The following is a 20,155-nucleotide window of genomic DNA, read 5'->3' on the forward strand; positions in this document are numbered from 1 at the left end:
AAGTCGGGCTTTTGCTTTCAGTTTCACTGAACCGGCTGTTAGTTGCAGGCGCCATGGCCGCTCTACAGCCCCTGGACCTGGAGGACAAGCTGAGCTGTGCCATCTGCCTGGACATCTTCACCGACCCAGTCACCACTCCCTGCGGCCACAACTTCTGCATGCGGTGCCTCCAGGGCCACTTGGACAGCCAGAGCTCGGCCGGACCCTTTGACTGCCCCACCTGCAGGACCCACTTCGTGCAGCGGCCCGAGGGTCTGTGCAAGAACCTGGTGCTGGATGAGATGGTGCGCTTTCTGAGACTGAGAGTGTCCGAGCCCCCGCAGCCCGAGGTGGAGCACTCCGGCTGCCAGCTTCACCACAAGCCCCTGGACCTGTACTGCAGGGAGGACCGCCTGTGTATCTGCTCTGTCTGCGCTACCAGGGAACACAAGGGACATGACTTGGTCACCGTGGAGGATGAGAGACTCCAGCGGGAGGTCAGTGCAAACAGATTTCCGATCATTGGGAGTTCTTGCATCTCCCTCTGCAGAGTGGGAGAAGGATTCGCAGACTGATCAACACTGCTAGAAACAAAAACGGGAAATGCTGGCAATACTCAGCAAGTCAGGCAGTATCTGTGGAGCGAAAAACAGTTCACGGTTCAAGTCTGTGTGATCTTTCAATAGAACTGGCAAAAGTTAGAAATGTAATAGGTTGTTCAGCAAGTGAAAGGAGGGAGGGAAGAGGAAGAACAAAAGGGATGGTCTGTGATAAGGTGGAGGGCAGGAGAGATTAAATGACAAGAAGTTCCATGGTATAAAGCCAATGGTAATGGAACAAGTGAAGAAACCCTATCATGGTTCTGAGAGGAAGTGGGTGAGAGCAGCATTGCATGAAATAGACCGGATACCATTGAGGGCCGCGTCACTCACAGTGGGGGGAATCCTTGGTTGGGGTAAAAGGAAGACGTATTGGAAGCACAAGTATGAAAGAGTGTATCGTCCGAACAGATGGTGAGAGAATGGAATCGTGTCTTTGCGTGAAGCAGAGTTTGAGGATGTGTAGTCCAGGTAGCTGTAGGGGTCCGTGGGCTTATAGTGGATATTGGTTGATAGCCTATCATGGAGGAAGATATTAAAAAAACCTCCCAGGAATACTAAAGAACCAAGGGGCTAGTGAGAATGAGGAATGAACGAAATCATGTTAGTCCCCTGGACCTGATCTACATCCCAGAGTGTTGAAGGAGGTGGCTGTAGAGATAGGTGGTCATCTTCCAAAATCCTGCAGATTGCAAAGTGGCAAATGTAACCCCGCTATTTTAAGAAAGGAGGGAGAGAGAAAATGGGGAACTACAGACCTATTAGCCTGACATCACTAGTAGGGAAAATGCTAGAACTATTATAAACAATGTGATACCTGGGCACTTAGAAAATAATGGTAGAATTGGGCAGAGTCAACATGGATTTATGAAAGGGAAATCATGTTTGACAAACCTGTTGGAGTTTTTTGAGAATGTAACTAGCAGAATAGATAAGGGAGAACCAATGGATGTGGTGTATTTGGATTTTCAGAAGGCTTTCGATAAGGTCCCACACAAGAGGTTAGTAAACAAAATTCAAGCACATGCGATTGGGATAATATACTGGCATGGATTGAGAATTGGTTAACGGACAGAAAACAGTAGGAATAAATGGGTCATTCTCAGGTTGACAGGCTGTGACTAGCGGGGTACTGCAAGGATCAGTGCTCGGGCCCCAGCTATTCACAATCTATATAAATGATTTGGATGTGGGGACCAAATGGAATATTTCTTAGTTTGCTGACGACACAAAACTAGGTGGGAATGTGAGTTGTGAGGAGGATGCAAAGAGGCTTCAAGGGGATTTAGACAGGCTGAGTGAGTGGGCAAGAACATGGCAAATGGAATATAATGTGGAAAAATGTGAAGTTCTCCACTTTGGTAGGAAGAACAGAAATGCAGAGTATTTCTTTAAATAGTGAGAAATTGGGAAATGTTGATGTCCAAAGGGACCTGGGTGTCTTTGTACATAAGTCACTGAAAGCTAACATGCAGGTGCAGCAAGCATTTAGGAAGGCAAATGGTATGTTGGCCTTTATTGCAAGAAGATTTGAGTATAGGAATGAGGAAGTCTTGCTGCAATTGTATAGCGCCTTGGTGAGACTGTACCTAGAGTATGGCGTTCAATTTTGGTCTCCTTGCCATAGAGGGAATGCAAAAAAGGTTTACCAGATTGATCCTTGGGATGGCGGGATTATCCTATGAGGAGAGTGGACCTATATTTTCTAGTGTTTAGAAGAATGAGAGGTGATCTCATTGAAGTATTCAAAATTATTACAGGGTTGACAGGGTAGATGCAGGAAGAAAGTTTCTCCTGGCTGTGGGTTTCCAGAACAAGGGGACATAGTCTCAAAATAAGAGGTAGGCCATTTAGGACTGAGATGAGGAGGAATCTCTTCACGCAGAAGGTGGTGAATCTTTGGAATTCTCTACCTCAGTGGGCTTTGGAGGCTCGGTCATTGAGTATATTTATGACAGAGATCTATTAAATTTCTAGATATTAAAGATATAAAGGGATATGGGAATAGTGCAGGAAAATGGCGTTGAGGTTGAATGATCTAGTTGTATGGCGGAGCAGGTTCAAGTGGCCGAATGGCCTATTCCTGCTCCTATGTTCCTAATTCCAGCAATGGAAACAGAAATGTCAAGGAAGGGAAGGGAAGAGTAGGAGATGGACCATGTGAAGATGAAAGAAGGGTGGAAATTGGAAATGGTCAATGAAATTTTCCAGTTCAGGCCAAGAGCGGCACTGATACAGTCATCAACGTACTGGAAGAAGAGGTGAGGGAGGGGACCCGAATAGGATTGGAACAACTCTACTAGCCTCAGCTCCGTGGTAAAGTCTTGCCTCTGATTCGGAAGGTTGAGAGTTTAATTCCCCTGCGTTAGGTTAAAATCGGGGCTAACATCCAGGCTGACACTCCAGTGCCAGTACTGAGGGTGTGCTGCATTAAGAGCACTCTTTACGCCTTTTGGATGAGATGTTAAACTGAGGTCTGCCTGCCCTCTCGGGGAGAACACCCTTGCTTTTCGTCAGATAGTGCCATGGGATCGTCTGTGTTCATCTGAGAGGGCGGACAGGGCCTCAGTTTAATGTCTCATCTAAAAGATGGCACCTCTGCCAGTGCAACCCTTCCTCAGTACTTCACTGGAGTGCCAGCCCAGATAGTGTGCTCAAATCTCTGGAATGGGTCTTGAACCCACAACCTGCTACCCATCGAGCTGTTACAATTCAGTAACTGATTTAACTTTTCTGGAAAATATTTCTAGAATGAACTTGTGGCGAAACATGAGGAGATGGAACGGCAAGTGAAGAAGACAGTAGGGCTAATTGATACACTCAAACAGCAGAAGATTTCTATTAAGGTAATGTTTATTCTAATTTTTACAAAGCTTTCCTTAGGGAAAAGTATAATTTTACTGATGGGAACAGGAAATGCTGGAAATACAATGTGGGTCCAAAAAGAGCAAAAGCAAGAGTGATATTAAAGGTCTTGGCTGTCCAGGAATAGGGATTGATAATAGGACTAAACAAAATAATGGGCAGGAAGAGGAAACAACAAGTAAAAGAGGCAGGAATGCTGACCTACAACAGAGAGGCATTGTTGGTTTAATACAGTGCAAAAAGCTACAGAGATGTAAGAAAGAAAGGCTTGCATTTATATAACCAGTCTGCAACACTCGGTCATGGACAGCTCGGTCATGCTCTTTGCACTGGAAGACCAGCAAGTTTCGGACAGACCAAAGAGCATCTTTCACCGAATTGATGGTCCTCCAACAGCAGTTGATGTTTATCTCAGTGTCCGTCCCTGGGAACAGCCTGTAGAGCACTGAGTTCTGCATTATGGAGCTGCTCGGGATGAACCTCAACAAAAACCACTGCATCTCTTTCCAGCCTTGCTTTGCAAAGGCACATTCCAGAAGGGGGTGGGGGGGGGAGGAGGTGGCGATGGTCCCTTCTCTACTACAGCTACCTTGAGGACTGTGTGCGGAGGTGGTGAGACTCCTGCCGTGCCGAGAGAACATGACGGGGAGGTCCCTTCTTGCCACCAGCCAAGCTATGTCTTGGTGCTTGTTTGAAAGTTCTGCACACTGGCACATTCCAGAACTTTGTGCTGAGGGACTCAGTAAAGCTTGGGGCAGCAGCTGCAAAGGTGCAACGGGGAAAGGCTACTGTGTAAGGCCCTTCTGCCATAGTATACTGAGAGATGCAGTGGTTGTTGGGGAATGAGGTCTCAATTTAACATCCCATCTAAATGACAGCACTTTGGCAGTGCAGCACTCCCTCAGTACTGTGCTGGAATGTCAGCCTGGAATCTGTGCACAAGTCTCGGGGGTGGGCTTGAGCCCCCAACCTTCTGCCTCAGGTGAGAGTACTACCACTGGGCTGCAGCTGACACCTCAAGTTTAACTCTGGTAACAAAAAGGTATTAGAAAGACAAAAGGGGAGTGACACGGTCTATTCATAGTCCTGCTGTGCATTTCTGCAATTTCAGTTTTTAACTTCATATTTTTTCATCTTTATTGGAATTGAATTCTGAGCCCCTCTGAAGGTCCAGCGGGTTTATTTGGTGAGCAGCTGAGTTGGGTCCGATCTCTGATCTGTGCGGAGTTGGGGGAGAGTGTTCCAGATTTCCACTACCCTTGGTGTGAAGAAGTGCTTCCTGACTTCACCCCGAACTGGCTCTTATTTCTCACCATGTTCAATCAGTGACAACAACTTGCATTCATACAGCCTCTTGATCAGAGAAGCATGCCTGAGACATAAGCAGAAAAAGAAATGGATGGAGAGACAAAAAAGGAGATATCAGGAGGGATGCGCAAAAATTTGGTGAAAGAAGTGTTTTGGAGGAGGGTCAGCCGAATGGTACCTCTCTGGGAATATGGGCAGCTTGTCTGCTGGTGGTGATCATCTTGGGGTTCAGTAATCGGGCAGTCAGGTGTGGGTCATGTAAGCAATCCTTGCCATTTAAATGCAAGATAATGAGTGTGACATAGAGAAGGGTGCACATTATGTTATAAACTGGGAAATGACATGAGCTGTGAAATTTGGATCCAGAGTGCTACTGGAGACGGTGCTGTTGAAGCCGGGGACCTCTTCCAGTGCAGCCCACACAGTGCCCTATGCTGAGAAGGACGTTCACATAGACATCCCTTGTGTGCACCAGAAGCCTGGGAGCTGCTGCTGTCATGACAACACACAGGCTGATTTGATGTTCTGTTTGCAAACTTCCATTGGTATTCATTTGCCACTCACCAGAGAACATGTGTTCAGCTGCGAGAGAGGCCAGGGACTAGAGTTATTTAAAGGGCCAGGCGCCTATCTTTCAGCTAAGGTAATTTATAATAACTTTTGCTATTACAAAGTCTTTGGAAGTACTGTGGAGTTTTTTTGGAGGTGTGGTGAAATGCTGGAATTGACAGGGAGTGTTGCTGCTTCCTCACAGGGAGGGCAGAGGATTTGGTGGCCTGTCCACATTAAGGCTGCAACAGGTATGGAGGCATTGCAGCATGATAGGGAAATGGAGCAGAGGCTGCAGAGAGTGGAAGCTCTGTGTGATGCTTTCTGCCAAGTTGGAGCTGGACTCCTCCATGCTCCTTGACAATGACAGGACAGCCAATGCACCCAGTATCCCGATGTGCATCTTCAACAGTGTTCTCCTGTATGCCACCCTATTGAGGTCCTCAGCTGAGCTCCCAGTAGCAGAACATGTCTGCGACTTTGCTGTCCAGTGAGCTAGCAAACAAACAATCCTTTACCCCTCGCCTGTCTGTAGCCCACTCGTGCCCGGTGACTCACCATGTGCAGATCTCGACTCTATACTTCTGAGGTACGCACAGTGCCAGTGTCAGAGCTGGTGGCTGCAAGTGTCAGGTCAAGTGATGGGGCCTCTTCATCCATGCTGTGCTGTGCTATTGCGCTCTCTGTCTCTGTCATCTTCCCCCCACCCCCGCTCTCCTTGGTGTGCTGTGGCTGGTTAGGTGGCAGTTCTTTGGTGTCTGAAAGGGAAAGGTTGGGATGAAGGAAGTGGGAGTGGGGAGGCAAGCAACTGGTCCATGGTCACACCATCTGCAGCTTGCTCAGCATGTCAGATAGTAGGATGTGGGCAAGAGTTGAGAAGGGGCACAAGGCACGAACATGCCACCACCCTCAATATTCTCAGCAATGCTAAATTGCACGGGCTGTGTCACAGCCGGCACCATGATGTGGAGACCCATCTCCGTAGGGTTTGGGAGATGCAGGTATCCTTGTCACCCCCACCAGTTCTGCTCTGCTCCCTGTTGTGTGCCACCTTCTCCGACAAGAGAGAGCGACAAATGTCAGTGATCATGTTGCACTGTGTTTGGGTGATGTACCTGCTACTACCTGGAGCTGGGTGAGGCTGGCATCATTGGGATGCATATAAAACAAAAGGCCTCGTAAGACCGCAGGCCAACCGCCAGAAAGCCACCTCCAGGCACCCTCAATGGGGGGTGGGGGGGTGGGTGCGGGGTGGGGGGGTCCTGACAGCCGCTGGGAAGATCACAGCAGTATGCCCAATCCAGCCACAGATGGGCATTTAATTATGCAGGTTGGTTACCTGTTATTGCCAGGCGGGTAGCCTCTGCAGATGCTGAGCTGGCTGCAGGAAGATTGCCTGGTGGCGGGAACCCCAATGTGTATTTCTCTGAAATTCCACCCAGTCCTACCTTCAAGCCCACTCCCCCAGGACCATGAAAATTCCACCCATAAACGTTCTTCTCTCTCATGTTTTTTGCAACCTTTCTTGTCTTTTATCAGTAGTACTGTGATTAATACTCCTTTTGACTCTTCTCCTTTTGGACCCCCTAAGCTGCAAGTTCTCTTCCCTTCATTTTCACATTGAGGGTCATTCTCACCTTGGACCTCAAACTTCACAGAAAACACTGAGATGTGGAACTCGCTGCCATGTGGAATGGTTGAAGCTGAGAGCACTGATGCATTTAAAGGGGAAGAGAGAAGGGAATCGAGGGTATTAGGGGCAGGGTGGGATGAGTTAGAATGGGAGGAGGCTCATGTGGAGTATAAACACTGGCATAGACCATTAGGGTTGAATAGTCTGCTTCTGTGCTTTAGGGTCCATGTGACTGGAACTCCTCACCTCCCTCAGTCTTCCCTTCCTTCTACAATCTACAGGCTTTTAAAGCCCAAAATTGGTAAACACCTAATTAATACTCTGTAACATACCTCATCAGCTCCTGACCTCACTACAGCCTTGGTCCAAACGTGGACAAAAGAGTTGAATTCCAGAGATGAGGTGTGAGTGACTGCCCTTGACATCAAACAACATTTGACTGAGTATGGCATCAAGGAGCCCTAGCAAAACTGAAGTCAATGGGAATTAGGGGGAAAACTCTCCGCTGGTTGGAGTCATACCTAGCGCAAAGGAAGATGGTTGTAGTTATTGGAGGTCAATCATCTCAGCTCCAGGACATTACTGCAGGAGTTCCTCAGGGCAATGCACCATAAGGTCAGAAGTGGGGATGTTCGCTGCTGATTGCACAGTATTCAGTACTATTCCCAACTCCTTAGATACTGAAGCAGTCTGTGTCCTCATGAAGCAAGACCTGGACAACATTCAGTCTTGGGTTTATAAGTGGCAAGTAACATTTGTGCCACACAAATACCAGGCAATGAATCGAACCATCCCCACTTGGCGTCCAAAGGTATCACCATCACTGAATCCCCTACCATCAACATCCTGGGGGTTACGATTGATTAGAAACTTAACTGGACCAGCTACAAAAAGACTGTGGCTACAAGAGAGGTCAGAGGCTGGGAATTCTGCAGCAAGTAACTTCCTTCTTGATTCCCAAAGTCTGTCCACTATCTGCAAGCCACAAGCCAGGAGTGTGATGGAATACTCTCCACTTGCCTGTTGTGCAGCTGCAACAACACTAAAAAGACTCGACACATCTGAGAGAAAGCAGCCTGCTTGATCAGCACCCTACCTTAAACATTCACTCCCTCCACCACCAATGCACAGTGACAGCAGTGTGTACCACCTACAAGATGCACTGCAGCAACGTTGCCCAGGCTGCTTTGATAGCATCCTCCAAACCTATGATCTCTAACACCTGGAAGGACAAGGACAGCAGATCCATGGGATCACCCACCACCTGCAAGTTCCCCTCCACGCCACACACCATCCTGACTTGGAACTATATTGCCGTTCCTTCACTGTCACTGACATAAGCTGATCCAGTGTTTGTTTGCGCAGTACCTCCCGCTCCTTGGCTACATTCTTGCTATGTAGTTTCTTAGCTGTTGGGTTTATGTTGTGCATCGCGTAAGCTTTGTTTTTTGCATCAATGACCGATATCATCTGAGCTGGGTAAATCTCAAGCTAACCCTTGTTGCAGGCTCCGCCTTTACCAAATGATGCTTCTGCTGCTTCATAGATGATTGAGCTTATTGTCTTCCAAACTTCATTGATGCCAGCGTCTGTGCTTCCCATTAAGGCTTTGGTGGGTAGCAAGTGTTCTAGCAACAATGTGAAGTGCTGGTATTTGACATCATTGCTTATGCAAGGGATGTTGATGCATGGCGGGCCGTCGAGTTTGGAGCTGTGGAACTTTCTGGGGTGCATGTGACAAAGGAAATCTACGAGCTATGTACGAAGGGATCAAGAGGGTGCTCGGCCCTGCCATGCCAAAGTTGCTCCCCTGAAGTCGACAGATTGTGAAGTACTCATCGACAGAAGTAAACATGTTCCACTGGGCTGAACACTACTGCGAGCTGTACTGCTATGAGTCGGACATCTCCCAGTCTGCCCGTGACGCTCCCCTGCAACTTCCTGTCATGGATGAGTTAGATAAAGAACCCACATCTCTGGAGCTTGTGAAGGCCATAGACCACCTAGCGAATTAAAGGACACCAGGCAAGGACAGAATCCCACCCGAACTGCTCACCCATCAATTGCCACACCTTTTATGACCACCTCCTGCTAAGCTGGAAAGTAAGCTCTCTTCCACAGGAGATGCATGATGCCAAAACAAAGGCGACAGAGGAGACTGCAACAACTACAGTGGCATCTCGCTTCTTCGTGTCACAGGGAAGGCCTTTGCTAGGGACATACTTAAGGCTCCATTTACTTGCAGACTGAGCATATCTCGAAGCAAAGTGCAGTTTCTGTGCAGGCAGATCTACTGTGAACATAATCTTCTCCATATGCCAGCTACAAGAGAAGTGTGGGGTACAGAGTATACCTTGTTATCTTACTTTTGTAGATCACACAAAGACATTCGACACCGTCAACAGAGCAGGGCTCTACAAGATTTTGGGAAAAATTGGCTGTCCACCGAAGCTCCTCAGTCTTATCCGCTCCTTCCATGACATCATGTACTGCACTGTACAGTTTGATGGCTTCACTTACAATAGTTTTGGAGTGAAGAATGGAGTGTTCTAGCCTTCACTCTGTTTGGCATCTTCACAATGCTCCTGACCTTCGCCTTCCCTGCATATATGGAAGGAGTCTACTTGCACACTAGGTCAGACAGCAAGCTGTACAATCTATCAAGGCTGAAAGCAAAGACAAAACACCATCACGTCCTGATCAGTGAACTCCTCTACTCTGATGATGTTGCGCTAATCGCTCACTCCAAAACTCAGCTGCAAAGACTCATGGACTGTCTCTCCCATGCCTGTAACTTGTTCTCCTTCACTATAAGTGTCAAGAAAACTCGGGTCATGGGACAAGGTGTTGCAGCTCTGCCCCTGACCGCACTAAAAAAGACCTCACTGGAAATGGTTAGCAAATTCTGCTATCTTAGATCTGCAGTGACTGACAATCTGTCCCTTGATGCAGAGCTCGATACACTTATAGGGAAAGCAGCTACCACCTTTGACCAACTCGCAAAACGCGCATGGGATAGCACCAAGCTGACCCTTAGGACCAAGCTGATGGGTTTATAAGGTCTGTGTTCTCAGCACCTTGCTGTATGGTTGTGAAACATGGATGACTTACAGCTACCAGGAAAAGAAGCTCAATGATTTCCATCTTTGCCATTATATCCTGGCAGGACAAAATCACAAATGTGGCAGTCCTCTCAAAGGCAAAGGCAGAGCTCCCAAGTATGTTGGTACTAATCAAATAGAGGCGGCTTCGGTGGATTGGACAGGATGAAAGACTGTCACATACCCAAGGACCTTCTGTATGGTGTGGTAGCGGGGGCCAGACGACCAGTGGGGCGCTCAAAGCTCCACGTCAGGGATGCTTGCAAGCGTGACATGAAGGCCCTGAATGTCGACTATCGCACCTGGGAGTCACCAACTAGCAAAAGAGGGAGCTGGCGACACATCCTGTAGACTGGTGTGCACGACCACAATGACCAGCTTGGCAATGGGCGTCAACGTCAAAAACAACATCTCTCAGCGTCACTTGGCAGATTCACGTGCAGCACTTGTGGCAGAACCTGCCTGTCAAGGATTGGCCTTCACAGCCATCAACAATAGGTGCACTAACAGAAAAAAAACAGCTAAATGGATTGTTTGCTGTGTGTCCATCATCTTTCGTAGATGGATGCCAACCAACCAACCACTGTTGCTGGGTCAAAATCCTGGAATTCCCTCCCTAACAGCACTGGGGGTGTACCTGCACCACACAGACTGCAGTGGTTCAAGAAGGCAGCTCACCAATACCACCTCAAGGGCAATTAGGGGTGGACAATAAATGCTGGCCTAGACAATAATGCCCAAATCCCATGAACAAATAATTTTTAAAAAATCCTGTCTCCTACCCTTTTTAACCTGAGTGTATCTGCACTGTGGACTGGCAATTTGCCAATTTTGTCATTTGAAAAAAACCTCATTTGGCTTTAATCAATGTTTGATGAAATAATCTATTTTAATGATGTTGGTTGAGGGATAAATATTAACCAGGAATGCGGGGAGAACTTCCTGGGACGTGTGACTGGTTTAAATGCATTCCAGCTCTGTTATTATCCACTGGTTTTATTTAAACAGGTGGTGAGGCGTTGGGACGAAGGAGCTTGAGTCACACTATGACTCACACTATATACCGTGCAACTGACAGGATATTGCCACTGACAGCTTGGGTTCAGTTGGAGCTAGTCTTGACATTGGGTCAGATGATCATAGCTTCAAGTCTGCCCTCCAGTGAATTTAATCCATAAGTCCCAGTTTTAATCTAAACTGCCTGGCTGAAAAGGGAAGGCTTCGAGTCAGGCACCCATTTTAAACCGTGTCTGATTTTTACCCTCCAATGATTTTGATAATCTAGCAATCACTAACCTATGTCAGGTGGATGTAAAAGATACAATGTTGTCATGTCGAAGAAGAGCAGAGGAGTTCTCCCTGGTCTGTTATTTAGGCTAACAGTAAGGGAGTGCTGCACTGTCAGAGGTGCAGTCTTTTAGGTGAGATGGTAAACCAATGCCCATTTTCCGTTTCAGGTAGATGCTAGAGATTCCACGGTACAATTTGAGGATAAGCAGGCTAACCAATGCACAGGTACAGTAGTGTAATGGTTATCTTACTGGACTAGCAATCCAGAGAGCTGTGAGTTCATAGTCTCACCAAGGCAGTTTGAGAATTTGAATGCAGTACAGGAAGAGAATCCTGGAGGTAAAAAAATGGTCTCACTAAAGTGACCATGAAGCTGTTGGGTTGTTGTAAAAAAAAACCCAACTGGTTCACCTTTTAAGGAATGAAACCTGCTATACTTACCTTGTCTGGCTTATAAGTGACTCCAGCCGCACACCAACGTGGTTGACTCTTAACTGTCCCCTGAAGGGGCCTAGTAAGCTTCTCAATTGATGGACAATAAATGCCTGCCTTGCCAGTTCCTGCATGTCGCACCCACAACCTGAGAATGAATGATTTAAAAACAATAGCTGAGCAACCACCTTGTTGGTCTCTGTGGAATCGTGCTGTGCATAAGATGGCTGCCTACCCAGGAGCAATTGCTGCAAGTCAAAGTACTTCAGTACCGCACAAACGTAAGTGCATTTATTCTGACTGTCTGACTCACAGTAGCTGTCAGCTTTCCCTTTGCGGGAATCAGGTGTGACATGCTTGGCTGATGTTTGCATGCTTTGCTTATCTCAGAAAGAGGCAGAAAGAATGTTATCACCTTTAGTGAGCTGGCTCATTCTAAGTAGGGCAAATATTTGTATCCAGTCAGTATATGCTGCTTCCTTTGGTGCATTAATTCCCCATACTGGGAGCCAGCTGCTCTCACCATCCCACATTACAGAGGGTATTTTAATTCCACCGCCACAATCAGCAGGAAAGGTAAGGGATGGGGTTAAGATGGCAGTGGGGGAAGGGAGAGGGGGTAGTGGGGGGGGGGGGGGGTGGTGTGGGGGTGTTTTATTGCATTCTATATGCTTTCCCACCCCCACCACCTTGACTAGCCTGAAATCAGGCACATACAGGTCGCCCGCCACAGAGAAGTCGGTCCCTGATGTCAGCAGGAAGTGCACACTATTTTAGCTGTGGCACTGACTAAGGCCTGCATAGCCTCAAACTCACCATAGGCACCATCCAGATCAGGGAGGCCCAGATGATCAATCAGAGGATCAGACAGTTATTCAGATGTTTTAATGGCAGAAGGTTCCCCCCTGACTGACCAGTGACTGACGCAGGAATCAGGAGATGCACTTATATGGAGATTTTTCTTATCATGGCTGTGTGTCATTGGTCAGTCTTGGCTCATACCAAAGCAATCACCAGTAGAATAAAGCTGCCAATATATACATAGCCTCCCAGTTTGTGGCTATGTAGTTTAAACAGTAATTTTCATGCCACACACATTTCTCTTCTGACCTGCAGATTGGATACGTGGCTACCGTGGACATTGAACGTCGGTAGGTGATTCAACCATGAGCATCGTTGAAGTCATTCAACTCTCCCACTTAGGCCATAAATACACACATCAACATGCGTGCACACAGATACATACTCTCCCTGACATGCATGCACACAGATAATCTTTAGGTGTTGGTTGAGGGATAAATATCGGCCAGGACACGGGGGGAAACTCTCCTTTTCTTTGCAATGGTGCTATGGGATCTCTTAAATGCACCCAAGAGGGCAGACAGGACCTCAGTTTAACATCTCACCTCAAATACTGCACCTCCGACAGTGCAGCACTCCCTTAGGGCTGCACTTGGGAGTGTCAGCCTAGATTATGTGCTCTCTGGAGTGAGAGACTTGGAGGGGAAAGTGCTGCCATTGAGCCACTGCTGATGTCTATAAAGGGATCAGGTTGGCAGGTGGTGATGGAAATAACCAGAAGATTCTGCTGATGATATTTGTTTGCCATGTTTTCAGGAATCTGCCTCTCGGGCACAAACGAACTATGTCAACAAGTTTGTCATGCTAAAGAAGGAGCTGGACGAGGTGCAGGTCAAAGTGATCGAGTATATAGGGAGCGAAGAGCGGGTCGCACTGGAGCAGGCTGACAGTGCCATGGGGAAACTGGAAGAGAAGTGTGCCAAGCTGAGAGAGGTCAGGCTAAAGTTGGAGACCACACTGAAGAGCAATGACTCGGTGCAGATTTTAAAGGTACTCGTGCCCCACAGCTACCATTTAGAATTTAATAAGACTTACGTTACCCTGACACATTTCTTTTTCTTATAGGGGGCAAAATTTAACAACCTCCTGTCAGTTAGACCTATCAGTAACTTTTTTATTATTCATTCTTGGGGTGTGGGTGATGCTAGCAAGACCAGCATTTATTGTTCATCCTTAGTTGCCCTGTTATTACCATATGATATAGCCCATCCTTCAAGTACCTGAAGTTGAGAATGAGATGACAGCCCTCCACCCTGCTGAAATTGATGCTGTTGAGAGGAATGCTGTAAGCTTAAGAGGGTGTGATTGACTGCATGGTCTGGGCTTGACCTGACTGTAGATGTACGGTTATCCAGATTTCCAGGAAGAACAGGGGGAGTCCAGAACACTGAGTTCAGCAGTATTGATCTAATGGAGAGAGCGAGCCAGGGATAGAAAGAGGGAGACAGGGAGGGAGAGAAAGAGACAACGGTAGAAAGGGGAGGGCGGGAGGGAGAGAAAGAGAGACGGCAATAGAAATGGGGAGACGGAGCCAAAATCAGTGCGTCCAGCACTCAGTCACCACCAGAACCAGGGCAACCACTGTGCCTCACAGTGTAAGATGCAGATCTCACAGCTGAACTGAGGTGGAGCATTAATTCATGGGATGGGTATTAATATCAGGAATTTGGGTTCAAGAGGTCACCGCAGCTGATTTCCTGCCTGTGTTGAATTTCCCTTTGTTAAATCAATGAGCACGTTGACCTCTGTTTCTGGATGTACACTCCATTGCACAAAGCTCTCTGACTGCAGCGCTGGATTATAAATTTATTCCGGTACATTTTAGTTCCAAGAACAGCCAAGCAGGTGCAGAAGGACAATTATTAAACCTGTGGGTTACACATTTTAAAACTTTAAATCTTGATCCATCTCTCCCTCTCTGTCATAGGTTTAAATAACTGAAGTGCGACAGCTCTGAATTGAGTTGATCCGATCTTGACTCGCTTATGAATTTATGCACAGTTTGAAATTCTGTATTCCAATCATGCTGTGCTTAAAACTCTTTTGCTAAAAGATTTATCATTGACAATGATGTAAATCAGTAATGTGCGTGTTGCATTGCATCCGATACAATTATTGTGTTGCTCAACCGACACTCCCTAACAGTGAAGGAGGCTATACTGTATAAAAGCTGTTATTAAAGGGGAAGTCCCCTGGGGGCCAGTTAAGGAAGCACATGATGATATATATAGGGACATTGGAGTGTGACAGTGTTTGTTGTCAGCTGATCTTTTAATTCGGACAGAAAAGAGAAGAATGCAGAGGGAATGGGAGGATAATGCAGAGCAGAGCACTGACTCACATGGGAGACGGTTGGTTTTAACTGTGGTCGGGACAGGATCGCCCTGAAAATGGTGCCGCGTCTCTTTATCACCCCAAATTCACTGGTTCTCCGACATCTAGGAGGAGGCTTTCAGATGGGTGGCCAGAGAGCCTGCCTCTTTCAAGTGGGAAGACACTTTAATTTGCAAAATGTTGTACCTGGGACCCCAATTGCAATTTTGCGGTACAGTTATGCTAACCGTGTGCTATTCACACTTTGCCCATTTGTACCAGTATTGAGTGACCTAACCATACGAACTTAAAGGGACCATTTGGAGGCTGCACAGTAAACAGCCTGAAACTATTTTCATCCTTTTCTATTGTGGTACCAGGAGGAGCACTGCTAGTGTGTGCACAGTCCCCTCTGCTCTCAACACCTCCCCCTTCCTCCAACCATGCTACGCTCAGGATCACCTACCTGTGGAGATCCTGTGCAGAGCCAGCCGATTTCCCGTCCTCCCCATTGGAGCCGATTTCCCATCCTCCCCAACCATCGGAGCTCTGGCTTGACTCCAGCTTGCTAGATCCTTGCAAATGAGGCCTGGGTCACATGTCAGCGATAATGGCTGCACCCTTCCTGCCATCCACCCATTTTACACCAAATGGTAAAATATTTTCCATTGTCTCGTATTGGGGCAGAAAGACTAATGAGGGAGGGAAGGAAGAGGGGGCTTGGGGTGCAGTGTCATGGGACAGATTACCTGGCGGGTAATCCAGGGATTGGCTTCGAGGGGCATGCTCTTGGGTTTCCAAAATTTAGCAGCATTAGACAATTGTCCCCTGTCTCCAGCTCATGCAATTACCAGTGTGTGTAATCAGGCTGAGGGTCTGTAGGCCAGGGATTCTGATCCAGAGATTGTACTACAGAGATTGTGACCTCATTGGGAGAGTGCTTAATACTGGGTGTTTCTATCCTGACTTTGATTATTTGATACAAATTAATAAATGAAGCTCCTCAGGAATTGCACAGAGGAACTAAATAAATTGGTGGGAGAGATGATATTTTGATCTTAGAACCCAGAATTGCTGTTTGCGATATTAACCTATTGACCTTTAACATGGGATTTCTGCGTTGGCTGTTTTGATGTTGCAGAGCATTGCAGTAATTGTCCGCTCGCTGATATTGCCAACAGTAATTTTTAGGTTCATAAAAATCACTGAAGTCATTTATCCCTCTTAAGGCAGGACTGCCTATCAAATTTCAAGAAGTCCCCGCACCATAATTTGACTGATTAATTACGTGCTCTTTACATCATTTTGTTACTTGCATCAATTGCTTTATGTTTATTTGAATATGTGAATGATCATAAGATTGGCTCAGAAATGGCCTACACATGTTGAATCACACTTGTAATGTAAGAAATGCAGCAGCCAGTGTGTGCACAGCAAGATCCCACAAGCTGCACTCAGATAAATGACCAGTTATTCTGTTTTGCGATATATTTACATCCATATTACCCAAGTTTCAGTGGTTCCCATACCACTGTGTCTGACTGCGTTCTCCTTACTGCGTATTATCTTCTGACATTTGATAGAAACTTCCTGTCATTTATAACTTAGGTCTGTGTTTGAATGTCAGCTTTCTGGACCTGTTGGTTAGTTTTTGGCACTTTTCTAGGTTTTCCTTGGGTCCAGTTGAAGGGAAAAGACATTGGACTCTCTCTACCTGTGTGAATTGCAGTCACTAGCAGTCATGCTAATGATACACTCAATAGATCAACAACACCCGGGCAAGCAGCCACAGGCCCAGAACTGGAAGCAACAGGCCTCGATCTGTCAGCCCGAATCATCCTCAATGATGTCTGAAATCTGCACGTACCAAAACTAATGTGGAAATTTGTAAGGTTGTGAAAGATCTGGATCAGGAAATTCGACTCAGCAAGTTGAATATAGCAGGTTTCTCAAACCCGTGAGGTGAATGAGTCACCATACAAAGCACATTACATCACTGGAAACTCCTTTTTTTAAGGTTACTGGAGTTTAGCTTTTAACTTCTGATGCCAATGCTGAAAATTAGAAAAATGTTAGAAATACTCAGAAGTCAGGCAGCATCTGTGGAGAACGCAACAGAGTTAACGTTTCAGGTCGATGACCTTTCATCAGAACTGGAAGATGTTGGAGATGAAACGTTTTTAAGCACATGTCGAGCCAAGATAAAGAGTGGGTGAATCAGAAAGAACCCAAGGGAAAGGTATGTGATCAGGTAGTTAATTGCTTTCACAGACGTGTCTCTTCCCTTGGCAACTGTCTGTGGCTCTGACTTATTCCACATGGATTCCAACTTAAATTGCACCCTTTATATTTCGGATCCACCCATGATCAGAGTCGTCTCCTTTTGCTCTCTTCCTGCTTCCTCTGTTGTGTATTGCACTGAGTAAAACTAACATGTGGCCTCAGCAAGCAGCTGTTATTGAACAAACTTTATTTGTTGGGGGGGGGGGGGGGTGGTGGGTGATGGTAGCGTAATGGTAATGTCACTGAACTAGTAATCCAGAGGCCCAGGCCAATGCCCTGGGGACACGGGTTCAAATCCCACCATGGCATCAATTTATAAAAAAAAATCTGTAATTGAAAGTTAGTTTCATGGCACCATTACTGAGACTATCATCAATTGTCGTAAAACCCGTCTCCTTCACTAATGTGTTTTAGGGAAGGAAATCTGCCATCCTTACTTGGTCTGGCCTATGTGTGACTCCAGACCCACAGCAATGTGGTTGACTCTTAACTGTCCACTGAAATAGCCTAGCAACCCACTCAGTTATCAAGGGCAATTAGGGATGGGCAACAAATGCTGGCCTTGCCAGTGACGCCCATATCCCATGAAAGAATAAAAAAAATTTATACCTCCCCAACAGAGAGGGCAATATAACAAAATGCTCAGTTATTACAATATACTACACTCCCTTCCCACTTAAAAAGCAACTGATACATTAAAATGTAAAATGATACATGTACATAATTTCCCAGAATTCAAATACAAATTATTGGAAAAAATTCTGAGAGACAGGATAAACTGTCACTTAGAAAGGCACGGAGTAATCAAGGACAGTCAGCGTGGATTTGTCAAGGGAAGGTTGTGTCTAACTAACTTGATTGAATTTTTTTGAGGAAGTAACAAAAATTGATGAGGGTACTGCGGTTGATGTGGTCTACGTGGATTTTAGCAAGGCTTCTGACAAGGTCCCACATGGCAGACCAGTTAAAAAGATAAAAGCCCATGGGATCCAGGGGAATGTTGCAAGCTGGATACAAAATTGGCTCAGTGGCAGGAAACAAAGGGTAATTGTTGATGTGTTTTAGCGACGGGAAGGCTGTTTCCAGTGGGATTTCGCAGGGCTCAGTAAGGGGTCCCCTGCTTTTTATAGTACATATAAATGATTTGAATGTAAATTTAGGGGGAATGATCAAGAAGTTTGCAGACGCCACAAAAATTGTCGGGGTGGTGGGTGCGATGTGGATAGCGAAGAGGATAGCTGTAGACTGCAGGAAGATATCAATGGACTGGTCAGGTGGGCAGAAAAGCGGCAAATGGAATTTAACCCAGAGAAGTGCGAGGTGATGCATTTGGCGAGGTGATGCATTTGGGGAGGTCAAACAAGGCAAAGAAATACACAATAAATGGGACGATACTGAGAGCTGTAGAGGAAGTGAGGGAACTTGGAGTGTATGTCCACAGATCCCTTAAGGTATCAGGACAGGTCGATAAGGTGGTTAAGAAGGCATATGGCATCCTTTCCTTTAGTAGCCGAGGCATAGAATATAAGAGCAGGGAGGAACTATACAAAACATTAGTTAGGCCACAACTTGAGTACTGTGTGCAGTTCTGGTCACCTCATTACAGGAAAGGATGCAATTGCACCAGAGAGGGTACAGAGGAGATTTACAAGGATGTTGCCAAGACTGGAAAATTGCAACTATGAGGAAAGATTGAATAGGCTGGGATTGTTCTCCTTGGAACAGAAGAGGCTGAGGGGAGATTTGATTGAGATGTACAAAATTGTGAGGGGCCTGGATAGAGTGGATGGGAAGGACCTATTTACTTTAGCAGAGCGGTCAGTGACTAGGGTGCATAGATTTACAGTGATTGGTAGAAAGATTAGAGTGGAGATGAGGAAAATCTTTTTCACCCAGAGGTTGGTGGGGGTCTGGAACTCACTGCCCAAAGGGTGGTAGAGGCAGAAAACCTCATCTCATTTAAAAGATGCCTGGATATGCACCTGAAGTGCCGTAACTGCAAGGCGACAGACCAAATGCTGGAAAGTGGGATTAGGCTGGGTGGCTGTTTTTTTTCGGCCAATGCAGACATGATGGGCCAAGTGGCCTCTTTCTGTTCCATAAACTTCCTATGATTCTGTGAACAATACCTGAAATTTAACAGGTTGAGTTGCATGCTTGTTACTGTAATCGCAACTAAAACATATATGACCAATTTTTCCAGAGTAATTTACGTTAACAAAAACTTTTCTTTAACACCAGTATGTCTTTAACACAAATATCATCATTTGACAAGAGGTAATGAAAATAATAACTTATTTCCTCTTCCTTCCTACATACTTTCAATTAACCGATCTGGTTTCTTTCTCTTTCTGTTTGTGTATCTTCTTCCATTTCCATTATCTTGACGCTGCTCTCTCAACATCTCAGACTGTGTTGATCCTGAACTTTGACTTTGACTACCAACTCCACTTTAATGGTTGTGTCTGTGAAATTGATTAGTCTTTATCAAAGACCCTGACTCATTTTGCTCTACCGGTGGATTCTGTGATACCGGCAAACTTCTGTTTCTTTGTGACTTCCACTTTCTTTCTGACATTCATTTGGGGCTGGAGGAATTTGGACTGTAGGAGATTTCTCATGCCCTCCCTTTGTCAGATCTTCTCTTTCAGGAAATGATCCACATGACACTGACAGAGTCTCTCCCCAATCTTCACGAGATATGTGAATGCACGTAGTCTTTTTACAACATCTCCAAACACGTATTACTCCTTATCACCTCAGTGGTTTTTCACCATGACCTTCCAACCTGCACTGAACTCTCTAAGTTTCATGCTTCGAGTATCATGACTCATCTTCACTCTGTCTTGCTTATCTCTTGCTTTGCTATTGACATCAGGCTTAAGCAAACTAAACCTTGTCCTAGGAGTGTGTTTAAACACTAACTCATATGGTAAGCAACC

General features: G+C 46.1%; 1 protein-coding gene across 2 annotated transcripts in view; it reads left to right on the forward strand.

The window, feature by feature from the left end:
* trim65 (tripartite motif containing 65) overlaps positions 1 to 20,155 on the forward strand; it is a 38,317-nt gene continuing 18,162 nt past the window's right edge. Inside the window, exons 1-3 of one of the 2 annotated variants that reach the window (XM_068057887.1) lie at positions 2 to 476; positions 3,329 to 3,424; positions 13,374 to 13,607. In XM_068057887.1, the coding sequence (XP_067913988.1) occupies positions 54 to 476; positions 3,329 to 3,424; positions 13,374 to 13,607 (753 nt within the window). In that variant the 5' untranslated portion in view covers positions 2 to 53. Of the gene's footprint in view, positions 477 to 3,328; positions 3,425 to 13,373; positions 13,608 to 20,155 lie in introns of both variants that reach the window. The other variant, XM_068057888.1, reaches the window with a different exon arrangement.

This window comes from Heterodontus francisci, chromosome 26, assembly GCF_036365525.1.
Source record: "Heterodontus francisci isolate sHetFra1 chromosome 26, sHetFra1.hap1, whole genome shotgun sequence".
Classification (NCBI taxonomy): Eukaryota; Metazoa; Chordata; class Chondrichthyes; order Heterodontiformes; family Heterodontidae; genus Heterodontus; species Heterodontus francisci.